Genomic DNA, 17,407 nt, shown 5'->3' on the forward strand with positions numbered 1-17,407 from the left:
TAATCTGGATAGATTTATGGCTGTCCTTTGGATTTTATTACTTTTTTCCCACAGAAAATTTACTCACCCACACACTGATCCTGAAATAGCACGTTATCTCTACTCTTAAGAACCGGTCTCATCCCAAGAGGGAGGAGTGGTTTTGTGTCATGATAATTCATCATTACAAGCTTTCACTTCTGCCCCCACCCCCCCCCCCTCCACACACACTGATAACTCTGAGACTAATTGGGATTTTAACAATTGAGATACGTCCACAGGTGGGTGAAGGGATTTCTTTTAGTGCTTTATTTATTTATTTATTTTTAAGCCATGGTTTGAGTAAAGACCAAGTTGGGACCATCACGGTGAACCTAATAAAGGAAACACATCAAAAATAAAGTAAATTTTATTTCTAATTAGTGAAATAATGTGATTGTAAGATGTTACATAACCTTTTTATCACTATGCTTTTATTTATTGGAAGTCATCAAAACAAACTCACAAACAGTGAAGCCCTCTTTTCCCTAATGATTGGTGTTTTCTTGCCATTGGAAGATTCCTGCAGACCCATTAATTGTTCCATGAGGCCAAAACACCTGGTTCTCACAATTCATTCTCTGTTTTCCCTAATTTATATTGCACTTCCTTCAGACTTTGGTAATTTCCTAGAAACATCCCCTCGATCTGCTAAGAAGACAGCAAGGAAAGCCAGTGAGAAGACTAACGAGTCCTCTGCAGCATTTTGAGAGATGGTTGGCTGCAGACAGCAAACCATAGACAGGGGTCCCAATGTGAGATGTCAAAAGAGTTTCTCACCTTTTAATAATGCTTCCTGGGCTGATGGCCAAGCTATGACCCCAAGAGGAAGTCACCTTTAATTACCCTTGAAGAAAGCCCTGGTGGTACCAGGAATAAGAAACATCCATACTGAATGGTTCTTCACTGTTTTTGCAAAATGCTGTGTTACTCTTGCGATGTTCAAGTTCTACAGTGAGTATCTTAGATGTTTTGTGCATACTCTTCTGTTTGAAAAACTTAGTCAAGTGTGAATAGAGTGTTTTACTATCATCGTGTAACAGACATTAGTACATATTGATCAGCTAGAAAACATTCCGATAAATTTTAGGTACAGATCAGTATCCAGGGAAGGAATTGGGGGGAGGGGGGTTGTGAGCCGGTCTGTTTTCATAAGCGCTTCCGCACAGTGGGTCCACTGGGCATTACTGAAAGGAAGTTTACGATTATTTGCCCATGAGCTCCCCCCCAACCCAGTCAAGTTTCCCCCCCCATCTATTTGTAGCATCTTCCTTACATTAAAATCAGAAAAAAAAATTATTTTGGTTCTAGCGTTCATATGCGTTTCTTGAAAAGGAAAAACTTTACAATCAGTGCATTGGTTGTGTTTTGTGAACAGCAATGGGCCAAATGTATCAAGATCACATGCTAGGTAGTCCTTTTAGGATAAACACACACTTACACACATATACACACACACGGGCACACACACATATATGTATGTAAATCAAGACTCTGTTCCCTACAGTGGAGCTTTAAATCGTGTAGTAGGTTTTACTCTTCAATTCCTGTGTATTCATAGCTTCTGCCTTTGGTTGTCTTATACCTCTCACTGATAGGAATGGCATTTCTGTGTACTAAAGATACTCCAAGACCTTGAACGAGTGTTAGCCTGATTATCAGAATCAGTGTTTAGGCAGAATGAAATAATAAGGGGGAAAGCCACGGTGGTAAGGATTATCAGAACATGAAGCATTCAAGTGAAAAGGACCTCAAAAGAAATAGCAGGTCTATGGGGCTTGACCCTTCCCCAGACCAAATGCGACCAGAGGCCAGGGGACTAGCTAATCTTCCCCAGTGAGGATATTGTAGGGCATAAGTCATCAGGAAACAGTCTTGTTTCATGATTAAAATGATTATTCACATGATCATCATTACGATGGAAGTCTAGCCATGTAAATTTATTCTTTTTTTCCTCAAAAGCCCGGCAATTTCCTTGACATTAATTAATTATTTTAAATGAATAGAAAGAACAAGAATACAAGTTGTTTTTTTCTTCAAAGGTAACTCGTTTATATAGTGTTTCCTTAACACGTATTCCTGATACTGTGTTTATTTTTTTGTTTTGTTTTTAATACTTTTTAGTACCTTCTGACATTTTTTTCTCATTTAGTTCAAAATGATTTGATGATATTTTCATTCTGTGGTGATAAGCATAATCACGATGAAACATATTCGTTCACATTTACCCAACTAGATTTATTCCTAAAAACGTATGTTTGATATTGTGCATTTAAACTGACCTTTGATAAATTTATTACAAGGGTAGATGTCAGTTCAATAAAATCTCATCATGAGCAAACCAGCCATTGTAAATTATGTATTTCCCCCTAAAAAGGAAAAGTTGATAGACATTTCGTGGCCGCAGTTTTATTATCTGCCTTGGGTGCATTGAGGGCTATTTTAAAAGAATCTCAGGCAGTGTTACTAGTTCAGTGTGTCAGGTCTCCCCAGTCTGCAGTAAGATACACTTCTATTAATTGCTCCCTTTGAAAAATTGACCTTAGCCCAGCTAACGAAGAAGGATGTGTGTATCCAGTAAACCTTAAGTGTCAACTTATGCATGTCTCTGAGAAAATGGTCCCTTCAAGGTAGTAGATGGAGTTTAATTGGTTTTATGTAGACACAGTAGAATAAACAAGAAATAGAAGCCCTTTTATTTATTAAAAGCTTATGCGAAACTTTGACAGAAAGGGAATAAGAGATTTTTGGTATTTAATCAATGTGTTTTAGATACACAAATGAAATCAATTGTTTTCTTCTCATATGTAGAATAGTTTCATCCTAATTGAAATGATATCCTGTGTCCAGGAGGAAGTACTCCGGATTTAGAGAAACACAGGCACATAGGAAAATATCTGCCTAAGCTTACCCCTGATGTAATTTCTTGGAGTTTTTATCTGGAAACTGTTTTATCTGACCCTTTACACTTTGAACCAACCCAGTTTATGATCTATCTTGAATGTCTAAAGAAAAGAAAAGACTGAACTAGGATGACTAGCTGCTGTCTACTTTTGCTGCCTTCAGTTTTGTTTTGTTTTAGAGTGCTGATTTTTGTTTTTGAATGGGGTGTCACAGAAATTTATGGTGCATAGTGAAAAATTCATGTTCTCCTCTATATTAACATCATTAATCAGGAATAGATAGTCCCCGGCATGGATTACTGATGGATTTTGCTTCTCTTCTACCTCCTGCTATCTGATGTTTGGAATTCAAGCATTTTATTGCTCATTAAAACCCACACCAGAGATGTTGAGGCACGTGGTGAAGATCAAATCTTTTTCTCTCTCTTCTTACCTTTTTTTTTTTGCTTGTTACAAGCTGCATTAAGAGAACTACGGAGGCTCTGGGTGTTGTGATAAACGAGGTTCTAGACACAGTTCTGAATTTTATTTATCACTCCCTGTCCTCTATGACTATAACTAAACTAGGATTCAGACACAGGCTGGTTTTCTAGTTGTCTGGTGGTACATTGTGGTAATGGCTTTTTACACCAAACCCATATGGAAGTTTTCGGTTGGTTTTTTAGATCTCAGATTTTTTTTTTAAACAAGAACTTTTATGTAATGGGATTGTGAACTGTCGCATTCCAAAAGTATCATATCGTCATGTTGTCACCATTCCGACTGCTGTCAATCCGCAGATGTGTGTTGAGCACCTCTGCGAGCAAGGCATCATCAACAGAAAGAGATACATACATAAGCAAAGAGACAGACTCCTTTCCTGTGCATTGCATTGTCAAATATAGCATGCGATCCTGGCTTGCAATCTGTGCGATCGCTTTCCTTTACCTCACATAACAGAAGGGCACAGCTTTTAATACGATGAGCATTGAACGAGGTGCCATCAGTGGCATGTGGTGGGAACACTTGTATTTTGAACTGTACAATATGTCCTCGCTCCTCTCTGGTAACACCCTGATTTTAAGGGAAATATACATTGGAGGCTCCCCCAAGGAGTATTCAGTTCCTCCCTAATATTTTTCACCCATATTTTGCCCCCCCTACTGCAGCAGGATAGATAGGCATCAAGGTAAGAGATCTCAGAAAAGCTGTTCTTACCCCCATGGTGACTCTTTTACATTCTTGTTCACAGAAATGATAGCAGACCAATGTATCCTCTTCAGTAAACTTACACACCAAGGCAACAATCATCAACATTGGTCTATGACTCTTGAAAGGTGCACAGGCTAGCTTCAAAAGATGTGTGTGGCAAGCACTACGTTTTAAAAATGTACTGTTTTATTTTTATTCGCAGTGTAGGAGGGAGTAGACAGCTGGTAGGGGGAGGACGCCCACTGGTTTTCTCCAGTGAGTGGTGTGTGATTGTGAGGAGAGGCTGGGTGTAAGTTTCACGCAATCAAACCTTCAAATGGAGAAATGAAGGCCTCTTTGGTACCAGCTGGCTGCCTACTTACAACTATTTTGCTAAATAAACAAACAAACCTCTTAAGTTCATTATTGGTATTCTTTTCACCTTTGCTACTAGATGCGAAAAGCTAGGCACTGCCCCCCCCCACCCCCAACCCTATCTTGGGAAATGTTGGTTCTTTAAGAAATACTGAAATACTACTCTGGGAACATAAGACTACAAAATGACTTTTTTTTTTTTTCCCCAAGGCCCGGATTTATTTTTGGGTTGTTGCATTGGAAATAATACAGATAATTTAGATGAGGGAGTTAGACTAGTATCTTTTCTAAGATTCTAGGAATCTCTCCCCAACTGGTAGATCATAACCATGTCTGTGAATTTTAGCTGTCATCTAGGGGAGCGGTTTAAAATAGTTCGTTGAGGATAAAGCCATTTAATATATAGACCAGTTCCTGAAACTGTAGCTCTCCAACAGCATCGGGATTCCCTACTTCCGACAGACACTACACAAACCACGGGCTTGTCTCCCATTTCCCCAGGGTGTCTAACAGTATGTGGCCATGGCACAGCCCCACTCATGTAACTGTAGCCAGACACCGAGCACACTAAAAGGGAGAAGAGGCCCTATCTATCTATGTGTAAATACACAGACATCGTTTTACCCAGCACCCAGGTGTGGAGGGCCACACCTGCCGGGAACGTTGTAAAGCTATGGAATTCAGAATGATAACATCGCTTTCGCATTCTTTTTGATTCCAGCTCTGTTTAACCTCATCCCTGTGGGTCTTCGAGTGGTGGCTATCCAAGGAGTTCAAACCAAGCTGTATTTGGCAATGAACAGCGAGGGATACCTATACACCTCGGTAAGCCTTTCGCGGTGCTCCTGGTTTGAGCATCGGGTTTCATCCGATGTGAAATAAAACATGTTGTGTATGTGTTATTGCAGATTTCTGTGATGAGGAAGAATGTTTTTGATGGAAAGATCTCATTTGAAAGGACAAATCAACTTCCAGGGAAAGTTCTGTCTATTGCTAGTTAATCCCTTGAGGCTAACATTTTTGGTATAAAATCAAAGATCCACTAAACTTTTTTTTGCGCATATGATGACATTTGGGTTATTAGTTTACATAGCATATCATAGAATGTTCTGTCTTGCTGTCCTGCTTGGCAGTTCAGTATATATGTATCCATGTTTCCTCCTAAAGAAACGAAGGAGACCTCTTCCTGAAATGAACTCTAGGACATGAAAGACGGTTCTGCAACTATCTCTGTTCCTTATCTTCCATTCAACTAGGTCACATTTGCTGTCTCTACCCTTTTTCCTTCAGGCACATTTCAGCCTCTCCCTGTGTGTAAATTCCTGCTTTTCCCAGGAAATATGTAAACAACGTAGACAACAATTCAGTTAGGAATGCAAGGCCAAACTAGAAAGCTTTTTAAAAATATGTTTCACATTTAAATACAGGCAGAAACAGTACAGTTCTCAGAACGAGGATTTCATTCTTACCAGTAGACCTAGTTCCCGATTACAGGAGACCACTTAATCTAGGAATACGTTGTAATCTTCATTTCAAGTTGCACATATTTTCAGAAGAGGGTAGGATGTTTAAAATGGAGAGAACTGCTTTTCAGACTTCCTACTAGATAACCTTCACGGAGGCTATTACCATGGCTGGAGAAACCTGGTCCCCAGTCGGCCTGAGTGGTTAATCTATAAATACTTGAGCTCTTGCCTGTTCCCTGAATTTATTGCAAAGCCAGGTGTGTAGAGAGACTGTTGACAGACGTGTCATAGCCCCAGTTTTGAGAGGCCAGGCTGGGAAAGAGGTGGGAGAAGACGCAGACCACAGAGGGCCCATTCATTTGGCAAACCGGCTAGTCCATTTCACGTCACCATAGACGATCCGTCACCAGCAGAACCCTGGTCACTGTCCGCTTCTTATCAGGCCACGGCAGTGGTCTTGTTGAATAAATGCGGGGGCTTTATGATTTTTACAAAGGCAAAATTTGGATTTATCACTATATTCGTGAAATCTGTCGCTCATTAATACATTGCTCTTATTATAAAGGATAGGAAAGAGGATTTGTTCTTCAGATCTGTGAGTTAAGGTAAGAGAATGTAATAATGTAGGATTTTAATTAACCTCATTTAGATCCACAGACTGCCTCAACAGGGCCAGATACAAAGGTAGGTGTTTAATGAAAGAAAGGCTTGTTTTCTGAAACCACTGTGCAGGCATGGGAGGGAATGGAATATACGAAGCGTACTTTCGGGAAGGTGAATACCAGACGGGACAGAAGCTTATCACTAGGAAGTAATTACTGGTCAAGAATCCAGAAGGTTGAATGTTTTTAAATCTTGCAACAATAATTTTAATTTTGGCAATAACTTTTAAGTTAGAGTGAGGAAAAAGTCATGTTAAGTAATATGTCAGGTGTTGCCACTCAAGAAAATGAGGGCATTTGGTATTACATTTAAGGAACTGATGTCAAAAATTCACAGCCTACCGTTCGAATTGACCATCATTTTGGCAAGTAGGTAAATGCCAACATGAGCTCATTTCTAAAGAAGACTTCCCAGGAGGAATCAGCATTGTAGATCCATGGGCTTCTTTTCTCTCTGTGATGGGCAAGCTGAGAGCGAAATGTGGGACACTTTGTATGCATTTCCCATTAAGGTAAAGGAACCTTAAGTGAGCATTTCCCATTAAAGGAAAAGGAACCTTAAGTGAGTATTTCCTATTAAGGAAAAGAAACTGTGTTTTCATTAAGGAGGAAGAATGTCTGATTGACATCATTGAACCCTGGAGTTCACATAGGGAAAAAGATCCAGCAAAGAGTCTGAATTTTCTCCAGGATAGATTTTCTACTTCTTACTACTCCTCCTGGGTCGTGGTTTGGAGTGCCTTCCCCATGCTGATCACCCATTTCGTTATCATTTCAAGTATGGTGCCCAGATGCCATCGGGATAGAATCTGTCTTAGTAATATCTGCATCTTGTGTCGTTGTGACCAAAAAGTGACAGGAAATATTATGCCTTATCAAAAGAGAGAGGATCACACTGCTCTTACATGAAACCATGGCAGTTCTACCGCTGAAACATTGTAGGCAGTTCTGTTAAGTGCGAAGTAGCAAAGAGAAAATGGGTTTGGTTGGTGACCTAAGGAGGAAGCAAAAATAAGGAAGTGAGGACTACTGACATGGGCAAGTAAAAAGAAAAAAAAATCTATTAGGACTTTACTGAAAATCGTCTTGGTGAGGAATGACTAAGGGCTGCCTTAGGGCATTGGCCGTGGCATTGGCCAAAGGGACATGTACTCTTGAGCTGTTTCAGAGGTAGAATCATCAGGATTTGGTGGCCGACTGGATTTGGAGAGAACGCAGGACCCCCATGTGTGTAGGCTCGCCACTCACTACACACAGACGGCAGTGAAGGAGCTGCAGTACAGACGCTTTTTAAAATGTGCACAATGGCGGGTTATGCAGGGGCCTGGGGGGAGAGGGAGAATCTTCCCTCTGGCAACTGGTCTGATGGTGAAGCTGTAAACCATGACGGAGAGTAAAGAAGAAAGCAGACCCGGGAAGGAAGGTACCCGAGTGGAGCTTGCTATAGATCCTTGAAAATGTGAACGTGGAGATGGAGAGAGATGTGAGCTAGGGATACAGTGTGGGAGCTTCTGCATGTAGGTGGCGGTTGCTGGCGTGGAAATAGTCGAGAGAATATGTAGCACAGGAAGAGACGAGCGTTTGTCAAATAATATTAGGGAATGCCATTGCGCAAGTGCCGGCAGCGGCAGCAGAGCTAATAGAGGCAGATCGCACGAGAGAGAGTTTTCAGAAGAGCGCGCAATGTCAAATACTTCGGAGAAAATAAGTCACACAAGAACTAGGACTCTATCATAGGAAGGTCTTCAGTGATCTTGACAAGAGCACTTTCAGTGGACTCATGGAGACAGAAGCCAGACTGTAGTGGGTGACTTGAGGAGGGGGAAGGGGGAGGGGGAAGTAGAGGCGGTAGGTGTAACATTTCTAACAGGAGACATGTGAGTATTTAGAGGAGGACACAGGACTGAGGGACGAATGCTTTGGGGGTTATTTGGTTGAGACACTTGAATCTACTTATTAGGGGAAGGAAAAGAGCCAGTCGAGAGGAAGGAATTAAAAACCTAGGAAATGGAGTCCAGAAGGAGTTGAAGAGACCGACGGACTTGAGTGTAAGTGAAAGGATTAGATTGACGTTGGTAAGTGGGAGCCCACTGCTACAACAGGAGCCAAAGAGATGAGGTCAGATGCAGATGGACATAGGTGTACGCAGCCGGCTGGTGATGGAGAAGAAAGTTGAGGGATTTCCAGCCAAATGCCCTGTGTATTCCCATGGAAGCAGACTGAGAGGTCACGGCTGAGAAACAGAGCCCCAGGGTGGCATGGGTGAAGATTTGAAACAGCTATTTTGGGAAAGGGGGTGTGGAAATGGTCTAATGACCAGGGCTGTGTCAACCACAGCACAGGAGCCCAATCCAGGCTATAACCTGTCTTTGTAAATAAAGTTTTATTAGAACACAGTCACACCCATTCATTTACTTGCGGGTCTCGGACTGCTTTTATGCTACAACAGCAGAGCTGAATAGTTGCAACACAGCCCCGAGGGCCTGTGAGGGCCCACAAAGGCAAAATTATTTACTATTTTAACCCTTTACCAAAAAAAGTTGGCTGACTTCTAGTTGGATAGCCAGTCTCAACTTAGCTACCTATTAGAATCACCTGGGGACCTTTAAAAAAATTCCAGTCTCCCTGCTACACTCAAACCAATTATATCAAACTATCTAAAGGGGGGGGGCTCTGTGCATGAATATTTTCTAAAACTGATGCTAATGGGTAGCTCGGGTTGAAAACCACTGATCTAGGGCCAAGGAAAATGATTGCTGAATAGCACTGAGAACCACCTCCGCCCCTACCATGAAGTCAGAAACCATGATCTCACATGCACTTTGTCCTTTATCTGAAATATCTGATGCTGATCATCTTACTCTGCTCTTGCAAACAAATTGACTTTATATTTCTGAAGGACTGTTTCTTGAGAGGAAGGAAAATGCTGACTCTCGGGAAAGCTCTCTTATTTTATTTCCTTGTATTTCTTTGTATACTTGTGAATTTCTGCCTGTACATCCTTCCATTTCTTTGAAATTCAGTTTTTCATTTTTTTAACATTTCTTCCCCCTCTTGTCCATTGCATAAAGAAACAATACCTCCATGTCATGATTGCTATAGAGATAGTAATTTATTTTTCATGATTAATCTCTGAATTCCTGCACTGCATCCTCCCCCCCCCCTTTTTTTCTTGTTGCCACGGGGGACAGACTTGATGTAGGCTCAAGTGGCAGTGAGAAACCATCTGTGGCACAGAGAATCATAATTAGCCATTATTTCATAACATATTTACTTTTGTCGATGATAGAACTAAGGCTTACTGGAACTGTAAGGAAATTATTCATTATGCATCGAGAACTTTGTTCATACCTTGAGTTTTTCTTTACCAATAATGAGTTACACATAAGCTTTTGAGAGTTCCTCAAAACTTCTTAGTATAAATATTTAATAGCATAAAGCTGTTCATAATACATATTTCAGAACTGGTTGAAATAAATAAACATTAACTGCAGAAAATCAAGGCTCTTAAATGTGAAAATATTAATAACATCCTAGTACCTGTTTTAATAAAGGAGTAATAGCAGATACTAGAAACAGAATGAACTCACAGCTAAACCAAAAGCATTTTGCTTTGATTTTGGAATGTTCCAGAACTCAGTGGCAGTCTTTTTACCTGCCTAATCACTTAACCTCTCATCAACACTACTTTTCCGTTTCCAGAGTGCGTGGTGTTGCTTGAGTTGTGTCTGGGCTGGGGGCACTACCATGAAGACAAGTAGAAATCCTTTGACAAGTAAACCTTTTCCATCCACATGCTTCTAGAGAGGACTTACAGGAGTGATTTTACCATAGCAAATTAGATGCAAGATCAGAAAGTGGGTCTCTCTTGAGAGTCAGCTTGATGCCATGGGAATGAGGCAGCGTGTCTTACTGAACCCAGGGGCCCAGTCTATCTTGAAATCTGAAATGCGGGGGCAGATTTTGACTTCTCTACCGGATTATTTACACATACCTCAAAGTTACCAAGTTTCTTCTCCTATCACACATGTTAATTTTGACAATCCAATCAAGATGTTGTCTGATTTTCCACCGTATAGTTCTTGCTCTTTTTTTTTTCCTTTTGCAACTAGTAAACAATCCATGAGGAAATGCTTTGAGTAAATTCTGTGCTCCTAAAAACCAAGTTTTTAATGTTCTATTTTTAAGAACCCAAACCCCTTTATTTTTATTTTTTTTAATTATGTTATATTAGTCACAAAACCTCTTTAGAAAAATAAGATAATTAGTCAAAGATTTGGGAAATGACTAATGATTTTTAGGTAAGCCATATAAAGTTTACCAACAGTTAAACTGAGGTTTTTCGCAAAGCAAGGAAGCATCATTAAAAGTAGGATCTTCTGGCAGCAGAGGATTTTCTGGGTTTAGCATTCTAGGCACTGGGCTTAAATAGACCGTGGTTTAATGGAAGGTTAGTTTACATCGTTTGAGTGAATTAAAGTGAGTTCTGATAAATGTTTTAACTTCAGACTGTGGGTGGGGGGTTAGTTTATGTTAAAAGGCCTCAGAAGCTCTGTACACTTAGCTTTCAAGGGCAAGCGTACTCTTGTACACATTTGTTCTCTTTCTCAGATTTTAACATGTGACAATTTCAGGTCTCATTTTCAGTGATACGACTTCACAGCTCTAGCTAATGTTCTAATATAGGAAGGATGTTAAAGTTTAGATGAACTCCTCGAGCAACTCAGTGTGACAAATATCCTCCTAGCCAACATTTGTAACATGGACAATGTTCGAGTTATGTCAAATCTATAGATCAGCAAGTTCATATAATTTATCTTCTTGGATTATTGTCATAGAGGCTTATAAATTTAAATAGAATTAAAAGGAGGGCCCTGGTTTTAAACGTTAAAACTGTTTAGGGAAGGGGGATGGACCCCATTATAAAAGGAAATAGATTTAAAATAACCACAAACACTATTAATATCCAGTATGGAAGAACGTGATCATTATTAAATCAAAATTGATTTCTTGGATGGATTTTGCATATAACCAGTAGCCATCCTACATAACACCCCTACAAAACTAATAGACACAAATTCTAACATCTCATTAAAACTTTAGCTTCTTTATGTACTTCAGTTAATTCACAAAGTATTGAATTTGATTTGTTTATGATAATATAAAGTTAGAAAAGGGTTGACTACAAAAACTTAGATTCCCAGTTTTGGTGCCCATATCTAACAGGCTTTTTTGTTTTTAGTGGCCATGGAATTAAACATTTTTTAAAAAGATTTTATTTATTTATTTGACAGACAGAGATCACAAGTAGAGAGGTGGGGAGGGGGTATGAGCAGGCTCCCTGCTGAGCAGAGAGCCCGATTGATCCCAGGACCCTGAGATCATGACCTGAGCCGAAGGTAGAGGCTTAACCCACTGAGCCACCCAGGTACCCTGAAATTAAACATTTTTGATGGGTATTTTCGTTTCAGATTAAGGGAATGGTAAAGGTAATTAAATGTATATACACATACTTTGGAGCGGTATCACTAAAAATGGAATATAAAGAAAATGAAATTATTTTAGAGAAAGAAAAGCAGAGAAAACAAGCACATTTTATTTGTTAATGAATGGGTCTGCTAGTTCAAGGAGCTAAATTTTATGTTTTATTTATTTATTTATTATGTTCACTTAGCTGCTATATAGCACATCATTAGGTTTTGGTGTAGTGTTCAGTGATTCATTAGTTACATATAACACCCAGTGCCCTCCTGAATACCCATCGTTTTAAAGAGGCTTTCAATTATTGTGTTGGTGCTGTTGAGGTCGAGGTCATTATATTTACTGTCCTGAAAAATAGACCGTATCTAGCTGTATTCATCTTTGATATTTCTTCAGAATACCAGTGAACCAGCATAATTTTCAAACCCAAAATACATTTCCCAAGTTACAGATTATTTCACATGTTCAGTTCTCTCTCCATTTCATGGAAGTTTTATTCAAATATGAAAGAAAATCTGGCTTGGCAGGATTTGAATATGAAATTAGATAAATCTGATTGTTTGTACATTCACAGTCAAGTGCCTTCTCTTTATGATCTCTATAAAAACATAGCCCAGATTGGTAAATTATTCAGGATGAAGGTATAGTTTCTTAGGTAGAAGAATGACTGAGGATGGTGCTTTCTCAGAAATCAAAGAAACAATAGTAGTTGTAGCTAAATAGAGTGAGACTGGCTCAATATTCTGTTTTTGAGGCCAAGTTGAAAAAATAATCCAAATGAGAGGTCATGGGGCACGTATTTAAAAGAGTATCTCTCGGCTTTAACTCAGAAGCTAAATTCATATTGGTAGGAAAAAAGCCAGTCTCTTGGAGCTAAAGAATAAAGTAATTGGCAGGAATGAGGAAGAAGAATTTTAGCAAGTAAAGCCAGATGTAGGGGGGTAATTCATGCGTGCACTTACGTACTTACGCACATACACAACACACATACACAAAGGCAAATGGAAGAAGCCCGTCTTATGTTCATTGCTCTGTTGCTATTATGGGACTAGTTATTTTGGAATTCCCAAAATAAATCTGTTTTAAATATATATATATCCTACACTGAACATATAATACCTTTGGAGATTGCTCTAGCAACATATTTGGTAATGCTTACTAGCTTTATAGAAGCGAGCAAATAAGCCCTTTTAGCGACATTTGATGTAATTATCCAGTGAGTCTCATGTCTTGGAGCTGACAGTGCTTTTAGTCCCTCCCTTCTTATTTGTATAATTTTAGTCCACAATGTGGCAGAAACAAACAGCCCGTCAGGCCCTTTTTTCTTATCGTCCTTTCCATGAAAGTTGTGTCTTCAAATAGTTTACCTACGGATCTTATACTCCGTAAGTAGTAACTGATTTTTCTCCACTGCCCCCTTAGTCATACAACAATGTGTAGCAAAAATTACCTTTTTAGTAAATATTCAACTAATTAATAAAGATGTATGTAAAAAAATAAAAACAAATCATACTATTTGTGTCAGGCCTTTTGAATGTGTAAAATAAGTGAAAGGGCCCAATTAGAACCTTTATGGATCCTCTCGAGTGTTAACATTTTCAGATTACCTAAGGAAGTGAATTACTCAGGGGCCCCTGGGTGGCTCGGTCAGTTAAGCGTCCGACTCTTGATCTGAACTCAGGTCATGATCTCAGGATCGTGAGTTCAAGCTCTGTTTTGGGCTCGGTGCTGGGTGTGGAGCCTACTTTTAAAAAAAATGTGTGTTACTGATACACTAAAAAACTTGAAGGCAGCAGTACTGGTTTCAGTGGTTACCCCACTTAAAGGGAATTGTGACTTCCGAACAGGGAAACTTTAAATGAAAGCATTTCTCTGATCATTATAATAGCTTTAAGCAAGGTTAATAACTGGCAGCCCCTGACTAATACATTTAATATGTTTTGCCCAGGCTGAATGTGTGAATAGATAACACGTCTGTGCTAAAATTCTGATTAAGTTATTCATCAGATACTCTGATGCTAACTGCTTTTGACAGTCTGGAAGTTGAACTGCTGGGAAAGCCTCAATTGATTTCTTGGGTAGATTTTGCATATAGCCAGTAGCCGTAAAATAGAATGCCCCTTTCCATAAGGGCCCCAGATGCGGATAGGAATTCTGGCTCAGCGTAGAGCAGGTGTAGCCAGAATTAGAGGTCATGTCCATTTTTACCCAATAACTAAATTCTTACAGATATTTGGAAATGTCAAATGTAAATAACAACCCCAAGGCATTAACAACTTAGACAACAATAAGACAGAGGATGAAAAAAGCTTAACAAGGGGAGGGCATGAATCATCCCTCAATACTTTCATAATTGACGATGAGACACCAGAAAGTGACAGTGATCACTTTCAGATGAGATCGGGCGCGTTCAGGTCTATTGGCCGTAGACCAGTGATCACTTTCAGAAAAGGGATTCCAACTGGTAAAACTCCATTATATACAGCAAACACTGTAACATAAAAGCCTGTGCATAACAAATCCATTGTTCTCATCTGGCCACAAAATCAGCAAGGCTACAACAACAATAGTGTTTTGGTTGCTTGGCTAAAGAATTCTCTAAAATGTTGTGTAAAGTATTCCCTGGTTCCTGTCCACGACATGACGATTCCCTGTAATACGAGTGCTCATGCAAGAACCTCTCTGTGGGCTGTTTGCCCCAAAGAAGATTGAAGTCGAGCTTCCAAGAGACCTGGGAGCCGAGACATTCTTTACTGTATCACAGTGTTTAAGGTAGAGATCTGAAAGCTGCCCCCCAACAGACACTTCTGGTCTCAGAAAGCCCCTTCGCACGTCTCAACTACCAGAGAACCAGAGGCATGAGATGGTCTAGGAGATTTGTCAGCCAATCAGTGACCAGCTATCTGGGGAACCTCCGTAAGGTACGAGTCTAGAATCTGGCCACAAACAGTTATCACATTGCTCTGTACGGTGGCTGGAGTTTACAGTCGTTTGTCCTACATTCAGAGTCCTGATTGTTAGTAGTTGATCTACCGCCGGAAGGATTGGCATAAACTCTTCCTCCCCAACTTCTGCAGCCTGGCAATGCTATTTTTAGTCCCGAACTCACTGTAAGAAAATGCCATCTAGGGAAACAATTTGAATGTCCTTGGGGATGGGGTGGGTTGAGGGTGCCTCCTGATGGAAATTTACCAGTTGTATTAAATAATATATATTTGCTATTTGGCACCACAGTCTTTAGCAGATCACATTAAGACTGTGTTTCTATGTCATGGGACAGTAACGTTGAATACGATGGGAAAATGGTTGTCGGTCATAACCAGAAATGCTGCAAGTTGGAGTGCTTTCAAAGTCTTGTAAACGTGTGGCTCCACTTGCATAACACGGGTGGGTTACAGGGGGTTCATCTAGCCAAAGCCTCTAGGTATGCCCGAGCCCCGCTCCCATGTTTGGGCAATGCCACTGGGGAATCTTTCCCTCCAGTTTTCTACAGTGTCATCCTGCAGTGGTAGGCGGAGCGAAGAGAAACGATGCTGACCCGTAGACCCAGATACAACTTCTTGGAGCTATAATATGCAGGCTCTAGTCACACCTGCTATTTTGAGGAATACAAAGTATGTATTTCTCCAGAAGGGAATGAACGTTTCCTACCAGCGACTTTCGTGATTGCTGAAGAAACGGAGTAAGGTTTTGATGCTACCCTCTCCTTTTGCTCTGAGATCCCTGTTACTCGTGTTACTTCTCTCTGATTAGATGGACGAATACAGGGGTGGTTAGCGCTAGAGACATTAGGTGGATCAAAAGAGCACATTTAGGAAAGCTGCTTATTACATTTGTGCTCCTCCTAGCCCTCCAACAAGAGACGCCACCCAGCCAACTCAGTGTTTCTTTGTTCTCTATTCCCAAATAAAAGTATGTGCTCAAACACAGTTCCGCTCCCAGTAGCTCTGTCAATAAATCAAAGCATTTGTATGCCACAAGGATATTTGAATCGTGCAATTCTTAAATTTCACGGAACAGGCTCAGGAAACACTGGAACTGCTAGTGTCTCTGATCTAGGCATGAGACTTTATTTAAACGGATAATTAGCCTTGAGGGCAGAGCTCAACAGAACTATGATGAGTGATTTTGCTCAGTACGTTTCTTTGCCCCGGACCTTGCTGTGATTTCCGTTCACACAGAGGCCTTGCAGAGCAGCATTTTAGTTTATGTGCTGTGGCATCTCTTTTGGTCTGCCTCCTCTCCAGATTTTGAGGTGCGGCTCTTTTCCCCGCCACAACTCATCATTTTACTTACCACCTGTCACTAACAGGATCTGTCTCGAACCTCTGAAACCTTCGCGAGACTTGCAGAGTTTCGACCTCAAGGGTGGTTTTTGGTTTGTTTGTTTGTTTTCCAATACCTCTAACACATTCTGGTGATGTTCATCAATTTGCATGGTTCTTGCTTCTGGAGGGGTGAGGGCGCCTCCGTCTCTGGGGGCTCACCCCAGGTGTGGACACACAGAGACCGTCGTTTTATAAGCCACTGGGTGCCAGTGTTGCTTTGGTGTTGTGGCCCATCAAAACATGCAAAAGAGGAAGTGGACAGGAGAGGAATCCTAATAGTAAAGAAGTGGAGGACTCCACGTGTGTTTGAAACAATTAGATTTAAGTCAGACCTTATTATTATTATTATTTTTTTTTTTTTTTTTTTAGTGGTTGGGACATCTCTGCCTTGGCAGTGTTAGGGAGCCAAAATGAAAATGAAACGCAGTTTCTTCCCCGAGGTTATTGGTTCTGAGGTTCCGACTAGCCTCTAAGTGCTAGATTCTACCCTCAGGATTCAACAGTGTGGGAGCAAGTGGCCCAGGCACGTCGGTGGTAAAGATACACCACAAGATTGCAGACATTCAGTGAATCAGCAGACACGATCATCAGATGGCACATAGTTTCAGAAAGGTTTACCATCATGGCCCCTTTCCCCTCATTGGTGCTAATATTCCAACAAGGAGCTATGCAAACAGGTTTTAAATGGTTTGATTACCTCCTTTAAAGGTCAGGCTTTCCTATTGTTTTATTTAGCATTTTCTGTCAGAATATTTGACAAAGGGTTTTTTTTATGGTAAATATAGAAGCATGTGTACAACAGCCTTTTTATGTGGTCAGTCTCCCACTTGGGAGAGGGAAGGATTTGCCATTTTTGTCAGAATAACTGTGAACTGCCTTCATTTCAAAATGGAACCATAGTGAGATTTGGATGGTGTAGTGGCAGGTTCTTGTGTAAAAAAAAAAAAAAAGCATGCTGGGCGCCTGGGTGGCTCAGTGGGTTAAGCCGCTGCCTTCGGCTCAGG

General features: G+C 40.4%; 1 protein-coding gene across 7 annotated transcripts in view; it reads left to right on the forward strand.

Moving 5' to 3' along the window:
• FGF13 (fibroblast growth factor 13) overlaps positions 1 to 17,407 on the forward strand; it is a 491,770-nt gene that overhangs the window by 428,110 nt on the left and 46,253 nt on the right. For all 7 annotated transcript variants that reach the window (XM_045068230.1, XM_045068231.1, XM_045068228.1 and 4 more), the window contains one exon: positions 5,188 to 5,291. In XM_045068230.1, coding sequence (XP_044924165.1) covers positions 5,188 to 5,291 — 104 coding nt within the window. The remainder of the gene's footprint in view (positions 1 to 5,187; positions 5,292 to 17,407) is intronic.

The sequence above is a fragment of the Mustela putorius genome, unplaced genomic scaffold (genome assembly GCF_011764305.1).
Source record: "Mustela putorius furo isolate JIRA1106 unplaced genomic scaffold, ASM1176430v1.1 tig00003899_pilon_pilon_pilon, whole genome shotgun sequence".
NCBI lineage: Eukaryota > Metazoa > Chordata > Mammalia > Carnivora > Mustelidae > Mustela > Mustela putorius.